Below are 9,754 nucleotides of genomic sequence, written 5' to 3'. Positions count from 1 at the left end.
GAAAATAACAAATTATTTGAAAAGTTTCAGTCTGGTTTTAGGAAGTACCACAGCACTGAGACTGCCCTGCTTAAAGTCACCAATTACCTTTTAATGTCTGCTGATGAAGGCATGTGCTCAGTCCTGGTACTCCTGGACCTTAGCGCTGCTTTTGACACCATTGATCACAACATCATGTTAGACAGACTGAGGCACTGGGTGGGGATCTCTGGTACTGCCCTAGAATGGTTTTCATCCTACCTGTCAAATAGGAAGTTTTGTGTGTCTGTGTACAACTATGTCTCCTCATTCTGTCCAGTTAAATATGGTGTGCCTCAGGGGTCGGTCTTAGGACCCATTTTGTTTTCCTTGTATCTGCTTCCCCTTGGACATATTATCCATAAACATGGCATTTCTTTTCATATTTATGCTGATGACACAAATATACTTGCCCGTCAGATCCACAGACCCTGGAATGCTGAGTTCACTTAACAACTGCCTTTGTGAAGTTAAAAAATGGATGTCAAATAATTTCCTCCAGCTGAACTCAGACAAAACAGAAATCCTGTTCAATACTGTGTTTACTACACAGTATTTTAATGTTTCCTATTTTTATTTAATGTTTCCTGTTTCCTTGGGGCGGCTGCGGCTCAGGAGGGGCGGCTGCGGCTCAGGAGGTAGAGCGGGTTGGCCGTTAATCGGAAGGTCGGCGGTTCAATCCCTGGCTCCCCCTGGTTGCGTGTCGAAGTGTCCTTGGGCAAGATACTGAACCCCGATTTGCCCCTGGCGGCTGTTCCGCCAGTGTATGAATGTGTGTGAATGTTAGTTTCCGTTTGAGCACTTAGGCTCAGTGTATGAATGTGTATGACTGGTGAATGCAGATGTAGTGTAAAAAGCGCTTTGAGTGGTCGAAAAGACTAGAAAGGCGCTATACAAATACGGAGCATTTACATTTACATGTGAAAACTGTCCGAGCTGCTGTCACGATGAGGGGTGATGTGTGGGGAAGGTTGAGGACCCAAGAAACAAACTGGAACACAGAACAGACTAAAAACTAATCATACAGATAGACTACAAACGTAACAGGGAAAACAGACTGAACCAAGAACAAACACTCAAGTACACAGACCAGGAGTAAACACTTAGACAGATGACAAATACTGCCATCTGCTGGTTCCCTAGTAAATCACATTAAGCCTGTTTGGTTTGATAGTAATTTAAATTTTGAGCAGCACACCACAAAGCTTGTTCAATCATGTTTTTATCAGCTTAGAAATATAGCAAAAATTCGATCTATGTTAACTTTTAAGGACACCGAGACCATTTTACACGCCTTCATCTCATCACGCCTGGATTATTGCAACAGCCTTTTCACCTGTTCAACCCAAAAATCTACTGATCGACTCCAGACTGTCCAGAACTCAGCTGCCAGGCTTTTAACCAGAACAAAGGAATATGACCACATTACTTCTATTTTAGCTTCACTACACTGGCTCCCAGTATGTTTTAGAATTGACTTTAAAATTTTATTGATCACTTTTAAAGCTCTTCATGGCCTCTCGCCTTGTTATATTTTTGAACTTTTAGTCCTATACACACCAGCACGTACCTTGAGATCCTCGGGCAGAGGTCTGTTGTCTGTTCCAGAGTCTCGACTGAAAACTAAAGGGGACAGAGCGTTTGCTGTCAGGGCCCCGAGGCTCTGGAACAGCCTGCCCGAGGAAATCAGGTCGGCTGAGTCAGTGAACTCTTTTAAGTCCCTTCTTAAAACATACTTTTATAGGAGAGCCTTTCCCGATCTTATTTGACTTTATTTTATCCCTTTTATTGTATTTTATTAATTTTATATTTATCTTAAACGTGTATTTTAGTCTTTTCAATGTTTTCTTGCTTTTATCTTGTATTGTTTTTGTATTATTGTTCTTTTGGGTATTATTGTCTTTACACTTGTTAAAGCACTTTGTAACTTGTTTTTGAAAAGTGCTCTACAAATAAAGATTATTATTATTATTACTTGTGACATAGATTAGGACTACATAGTAACTATTACAATCTGGCCAATATACAGTAGCTGTAGAAACGTCTTTGTACACTAAATACCGAGGATAAAGGTCCTCAGTATTTGCATGGCTCATGCCTAATGAGTGCAAGCTGAGTTAAGTAATCTTGCTTTGTAAGACAGTTGTTACTGAAAGATGTGTGTTGATAAATGCTGTCATATTTGGCTTTGTCCACGAATGCATCTTTATGCATGGACCAAACAGGAAAGTGCAACCGAAACATTGGTCATAGTATTATTTTCAAATGTGATACAAATGTTATGGACACACTACACTGCAGAATGTGTGGGTGGCTTAGCTTTTCTTTTAAGTTCTTTTTTTTATCTAACACTATAGTACCACAGCAGGGTGGCAAGTCGGTGCAGTGGCTAGCACTGTCACCTCACCGCAAGAAGGTGGTCGACCATGGTTGTCCCAGACCTTTCTGTGTGGGCATGTTCTCCCCTTGTCTGTGTGGGTTCTCTCTTCTCTCTTCTCTCTTCCTCCCACAGTCCAAAGACATGCATAGATTCATTGGTGACAGATAAGCGGGTATAGACGATGGATGGATGTAGCACCACAGCACTTGTTTTGTCAAGAGGCATTGTTCATAAAATATAGCAACAGTTAGTTTAAATTCTCCATTCTACTTACTTTTGATGAGGACACTAACTGGTGCAGCCATGGGAGAAGTGTATTTCCGTGTAGACCATGTGACTTCATACACACAGCTGTAGTTGCCCTGGTGTTCGTACTCAGCAGCAGGGAAGTTAAAGGAGGCTGAGTGGTTGACTGCTGGCTTGGGGTCAGTGATGTTGGAGCCAGAGAAGATGAGGAAGAAAACACCAGTGGGATAGTGGGAGGAAGTGGAGCAGGTGAAGACAAAGCTGTCACCCCTGGTGACCTCTGAACCTCTGTTAGGAGACGTCAGGGAGATGCTGGGCGGCTGCAGTCTCACTGGGTAAAAAAACACACCACAGAAATGTTTGACCACACAACCAAAATCTTTAAATATATTTATTGTCCAAATTCAACTGGATTTTTTTTTTCATTTCCCACCATGTAAATGCTCTTTTTAAAGAATCTACAGTACCAGAAATGTATTTGCTGTAGCATATTAAATTTCTGAATTTGATTGATTGGTGTAACGTTCAAAACAAACTGTGCACACAGTGTGTGGGCATTTCCATGTGTAACAGAGTTAAAAATGCACTTTAATAATTCTTATTTCCATTTGTATTTATGAATTTTATTTATAAAATCATTTAACACCTTTTAGAGCATTTGTGAGTTTTCCCAGGGTTATTTTTATTTAATGTTTCCTGTGAAAACTGTCCGAGCTGCTGTCACGAGGGGTGATGTGTGGGGAAGGTTGAGGACCCAAGAAACAAATTGGAACACAGAACAGACTAAAAACTAATCATACAGATAGACTACAAACGTAACAGGGAAAACAGACTGAACCAAGAACAGAACACAGAGCAGACACATAGCCACAAACACTTAAGTACACAGACCAGGAATAAACACTAAGACATGGAACCAAAACACAGACTTAGTAACAGATACTGAACTGGCCAATAAATAAACTCACAGAGAACAAAACTCAACAGAACAGAAGACAGGACTGAAATGCAGATACAAAACCAACAGGAATCAAAATACAGCACACAGAGAAAGTCAGGACAGGATCGTGACAGCTGCATCTCTGCTGTATCTCCTAAACTTCCGTCATCCTCCGTCTGCCCCTCAAAGAGCAGTTTAGCATTGCTGAGGATAAATTGTGTGGAAAAACACTTTTGTGCTATTGTGCTGGTTTTTAACATTTAACCATTTTGTTAAAGCTTTAATGCATATTGTTTACTGTTTATACTATTAAGTCACCTTGTTCTTTTGACCATTTTGATGTTTGTAAACCCTTGTCAGACCCTGGGACAGATCATTCTCTGCCTGCCCCCCCTCTGTTTGACTGTCTTTCTGGTTTTGACCCTTGCCCATTTCTGTCCTCAGTGAATATGGACTTCTATCTTATTCTGTTTTTGTTTTCTTTTGAGTTTGAGTTTGTTCTGTTTGGAGCCCTTACAGTGGACTTCACTTATTTAATCCGACCACATGGATAGGGATAGTAAAATTAAAGGTTATGTCGGAGCGCTGTTGGAGCTGGTTGTTACACTTGCACAAAAATAGGACCTACTGGCTGTAATTATTATCAGAATCAGCCTAAAATATCTTGTATAATGGGAGTGTAATTGTAGAATGTAAACTGGTGATTAAATATCCTGGTAACAATACAGAGGACATGACCTCAATTTTAGCTACTGCCACCAGACGGATGAGCTTTCCAGCTAGATTTAATGGTCGCGCTATATTACTGTACTCTTTTCTGTTTTCTTGTTATTGCTATTCTACAACCCCAATTCCAATGAAGTTGGGACGTTGTGTAAAACGTAAATAAAACCAGAATACAATGATTTGCAAATCCTTTTCAACCTATGTTCAATTGAATACACTACAAAGACAAGATATTTAACTATATTGTTTTATGCAAATATTCACTCACTTTGAATTTGATGCCTGCAACACGTTCCAAAACAGCTGGGACAGGGGCATGTTTACCGCTGTGTTACATCACCTTTCCTTTTAACAACACTCAATAAGCGTTTGGGAACTGGGGACACTAATTGTTGAAGCTTTGTAGGTGGAATTCTTTCCCATTCTTGCTTGATGTACAACTTCTGTTGCTCAACAGTCCGGGGTCTCCGTTGTCGTATTTTGCGCTAGATAATGCGCCACACATTTTCAGTGGGAGACAGGTCTGGATTGCAGGCAGGCCAGTCTAGTACCCACACTCTTACTACGAAGCCACGCTGTTGTAACACGTGCAGAATGTGGCTTGGCATTGTCTTGCTGAATTAAAGAGGGACGTCCCTGAAAAAGACGTTGTTTGGATGGCAGCATATGTTGCTCCAAAACCTGTATGTACCTTTCAGCGTTAATGGTGCCTTCACAGATGTGCAAGCTACCCATGCCATGGGCACTAACAAACCCCCATACAATCACAGATGCTGGCTTTTGAACTTTGCGCTGATAACAATCTGGATGGTCCTTTTTCCTCTTTGGCCCAGAGGACACGACGTCCATAATTTCCAAAAACAATTTGAAATGTGGACTAGTCAGACCACAGCACACTTTTCCACTTTGCATCAGTCCATCTCAGATGAGCTGGCCCAGAGAAGCCGGCGGCATTTCTGGGTGTTGTTGATATATGGATTTCGCTTTGCATGGTAGAGTTTTAACTTGCCCTTGTTGATGTAGCGACGAATTGTGTTGACTGACAATGGTTTCCTGAAGTGTTCCTGAGCCCATGTGGTAATATCCTTTACACATTGATGTCGGTTTGTAATGCAGTGCCACCTGAGGGATCGAAGCTCACGGGCATTCAATGTTGGTTTTCGGCCTTGCAGCTTACGTGCAGAGATTTCTCTAGATTCTCTGAATCTTTTGATGATATTATGGAGCGTAGATGATGAAATCCCTAAATTCCTTGCAATTGTACGTTGAGAAACGTTGTTCTTAAACTGTTGGGCTATTTGCTCACGCAGTTGTTCACAAAGTGGTGAACCTCACCCCATCCTTGCTTGTGAATCACAGAGCCTTTCAGGGATTCTCCTTTTATACCAATCATGACCCTCACCTGTTTCCAGTTAACCTGGTTACCTGTGGAATGTTCCGAACAAGTGTGTTTTGAGCATTCCTCAACTTACTTCTTTTGTTTTCCCAGCTTTTTTGGATTGTGTTGCAGGCATCAAATTCAAAGTGAGTGAATATTTGCTAAAAACAATAAAGTTTATCAGTTTGAACATTAAATATCTTATCTTTGTAGTGTGTTAAATTCAATATAGGTTGAAAAGGATTTGCAAATCATTGTATTCAGGTTTTATTTACGTTTTACACAACTTCATTGGAATTGGGGTTGTAGGTTAATTGTTGTATTTACTTTTTAATTTATGTATCTTACCAGTAACAGAGAGTCTGACAGAGTCACTTAAAGGGGAGCTGAAGTCTCGTCTTGAAACACTTGTCTGATATTGACACTGGTACGATCCTGCGTTGGCAAAATCAACTTGCAAGATGCTGAAGGTAGCAGAGTTGGTCCTTGATGTTTGGGTTGTTCTGAAGGAGCTGGAGGTTTTCATCAGGAGGAATGTTCCACCTAAATGCTGAGTTGAGATTGAACAAGTGACGCTGACGTTCTCACCCCAGGTAACCTCACCAGCAGGATTCATGGAGATGCTGGGCTTTGGAAGTCTCACTGAAAAACAACACAATATTAGAGCAGTAAATGGACTGACTTTGAGATAAAAAATTTTTGTAAACATTTTCTTTTTTAGTTTGCTAAATTTCCTTTATGCCAAAGGAATAGTTCACCATTAAGGGAAATAAGCCTTTTAAGTTTTTCGGTCCCCTCTGGTTGCCTTCAGTAAGTTACTGCTGTTTCCTTGTTTCCAGTCTTTATGCTAAGCTACGCTGACTAGCTGCTGGCTGTGGCTTCATATTTAACAGCTATGAGATAAGTATCAATCACTCATCAAACTCTCAACATGAAAATGAATTAGCTTATTTCCCAACATGTTGAACTATTTCTTTAAACAAGTGAATGAAGCAGATTAATTTCCTTACCAGTAACAGAGAGTCTGACAGAGTCACTTAAAGGGGAGCTGAAGTCTCGACTGGAAACACTTGTCTGATACTGACACTGGTACGATCCTTCGTTATCAAAGTTCACTTTAGGTATAATGAAGGTAGCAGAGTTGGTACTTGATGTTTGGGTCTTTCTGAATGAGCCTGAGGTCTGCTGCAGGAGGAATGTTCCACCTAAATGCTGAGTTGAGATGGAACAAGTGATGCTGACGTCCTGACCCCAGGTAACCTCACCAGCAGGATTCATGGAGATGCTGGGCTTTGAGAGGCTCTCTGAAAAAATAACACAACAATGAAATATTAATTGTATTATATATTTGATCCTGGCTGTGTTAATGTTATTTTTCTCTTTTTTCAGTAGGTGTGTAGTGGTGAGGCAGTACAATGGGAAACTTGAATGAATGAATTTGTGATGCACACACTGTAATAATAAGACCAACTCATAATCCTTCTTGTGTAGCTCATTGAAGGTTTACAGATTTGAGAATTTACAATATGCTATTATTGTGAATATGATATAATTTTAATTATGAGAAATATGTACATGACTCTCTTTCCATTGTGGCTTTGTTCCCTTTTACAGATTCTGACTGAAGGAGTAGCACTTCAGACCACTCTTTTGTTTTTAGAGAGAGACAATTTTTGTACCGATCAAGCTAAGTTACTGTAAGAGGGATGTGTTACGTTCTATATTGTAGTGGGTCAACCAGCCTCTCACCTCAAGGAGGAGGTGAGATCATTATTCTGCCAAAGGGGGGTTTTCCTCCCCTGGAGTTGGCCTTTTGACATGCAAAACTAGAGACATCGCCTGATGTTTTGGTAAGGACCTGCATAGACTCAATCAGACATACATCACTTAAGGATTGTGTATTCAAGAACCTTCTAAACCCCTCTCGCCGTAAAGGTGTCACTGGAGACACTCTGCAGGACAGCAAGAGGGCTGTCCAACCCCTCTCTCCCCCACAGGTTACCTCCTGACATCAAAAGTATCATGCCGTGATTCCTTTCCCACAGGATGGTTGGGCCATAAAACACCACTCTCTTCTCTTTCTAGCTGATGTGCAAATGTGATAAGCCCAGGCTGTGAAGTGAGGGACACTACCAATCCCTGCCTTCTTGAGCCAACAAATGTTTCATTATAAACTGTGTTTTGTTCTGTTTAAATAATAGTCCTCGCTAAGTTAGTAGTGGCGTTTGCCTCTTAGTTTAGTAGTAATGACCCTGTTATCCTTTAGTGATGTTTGAAGACAAGAGAATCATTAGAAAGTAATCTTGAAGAGTTTCCTAATTTCCTTTTGTTTTGTTTTAATTTCTCCCTATTATCCAATAGTAATCACTGTCTGTTTAGTGTTTAACTAATGCTTTAGCTAAATGTTTCGTATACAATTTCTTATTAAAACGTTCATTCACACGTTCCTCGTGTGTATAATCCGCTTCCCAGTTCAAGTGGTGAATTTACCTTTCATAGAACCCGAGCTCCACCAAGAGGACAGAAAAGGTATAACACACAAGTGTTTAAAAGCGTTGAATATCTCTCACAATGTCACTCTCTAACAGATTCTTTGCTGCAACTCTTACATATATTTTGTCTCTTGAGTTAAAACATGTAACCATCAAGTTTACACTGGAAACATGTAGTTAAGCTGTGTTACGCCTGCTATTAAGTGTAATAACAATTAAGAAACAATTAACCCTCGAGTGTTTGATCTTGTTTTGCTTGTCTTTATATAAATGTTTAGAATTAAGTATCTTTCAAATGTTGATATTGTGGAGAACAGATTAAATGGAAAATACACGCAAAATATACTTTGTATCCCACTAAAAGTTAGCGCTTTGAGACCAAAGGGTTACTCCCCCGGGGAAAATCACTCCCAAAATGACGTCACCACGTCCCAAAAAAAGAGAATAGATAAAAGACCTAGTTGTCCTTTGTCTCACTCGCTTGTACTCTCTCGTAATTACGCTTTCCTTTAGTTTTGAAATTCCGATCTTTTTTTTTGGTACTTTAACTTCCTTCAGACGACCTGAGAAAGCTTCATGTTCCTGAATGCCCATTTTTCTTAGCGGGAGATTTGATTTTGACTTTTGTTTCGAGCTGCCTGGGACAAAACTTTCCCCAGACTTTGTTTTAAACTCAGCAACGTTAAATAGCCTACATTCCCTGGGCCTCGCGAACCCACGGCGAATGTATGTGTCTTATTTGATTTTGTTGTTTTAACGTTATCCGACCATTCTAAGCAACTTTTGACCCAGAAACCCAGAAACACGTTCAATCCTCACCTCGAGTTGAACGAAGTCACTGTTCCAACGACAGAGTCTGGAGTGTGTTCCGCTGAGCTATAGCAACACCAAACGAACTCAGAGTGCAAAGCCAGGGCTTATATACAGTGAATCCCGATGCGGGAAAACGCTTGCAGCCACCGGTTTAAACCCAGCTCGAGACGCCGCTGGGATGCCAATCCAGCCGGGCCCGGACAACAACAACGAGCCTAACCGGCAGTTAGCCTTTGCCACAGGTAATTACGACAAAAGTAAGGCAAAACAAACCACATTCTGCGACCCGTTGGTGTCCTATAGTTGGTATAGAAACCCCTTGTTTGTTTAAACTACATTTGCAACATAATTCACAACCATTCGTTCCGTCATTCTCTTAGAATATTCTCCCTCTACAATTCCTAACTGAAACTCCATCGAACCTATTATACTGATTTTGTCTTATTACATATTCTGTTCATTACCTTCTGGTTTGTTTCATGTTTGACTGTTATTCCTGTAATATTCCGTTATTTACTCACATTGTTGTACTCCCTTTAGTTAGTCAATAAATTTCACCTTGATTATAGTGAATTGTGTGTGTGTATTGTTTAGTGTCCTGGGTCCCTGTACAGAGGATTCGTCCTCAGATTTAAGACTGACTGATTGATTAAATTTAACAATTTTAGAAATAACTGAACCATTAATAACTAACGAATTACCAGAAATTCATGGAATTATCAAGCTATACTCAAGGACCTAAAGCCTTGGGCAGACAGCAA

At 40.4% G+C, this 9,754-nt stretch overlaps 1 protein-coding gene across 1 annotated transcript in view; it reads right to left on the bottom strand.

Moving 5' to 3' along the window:
• LOC123983997 (immunoglobulin superfamily member 1) overlaps positions 1 to 6,991 on the bottom strand; it is a 15,147-nt gene extending 8,156 nt beyond the window's left edge. Inside the window, exons 1-3 of the mRNA XM_046070552.1 lie at positions 6,699 to 6,991; positions 6,037 to 6,330; positions 2,673 to 2,975 (exon numbers count right to left, since the gene is read on the bottom strand). Of these exons, the coding sequence (XP_045926508.1) occupies positions 2,673 to 2,975; positions 6,037 to 6,330; positions 6,699 to 6,966 (865 nt within the window). The 5' untranslated portion in view covers positions 6,967 to 6,991. The remainder of the gene's footprint in view (positions 1 to 2,672; positions 2,976 to 6,036; positions 6,331 to 6,698) is intronic.
• Between the last annotated feature and the right edge of the window lie 2,763 nt (positions 6,992 to 9,754).

Source organism: Micropterus dolomieu, linkage group LG02, assembly GCF_021292245.1.
Source record: "Micropterus dolomieu isolate WLL.071019.BEF.003 ecotype Adirondacks linkage group LG02, ASM2129224v1, whole genome shotgun sequence".
Taxonomy (NCBI): Eukaryota; Metazoa; Chordata; class Actinopteri; order Centrarchiformes; family Centrarchidae; genus Micropterus; species Micropterus dolomieu.
Note: the sequence above shows the minus strand (reverse complement) of the source record. Positions and strands in the feature narration are given on the sequence as shown.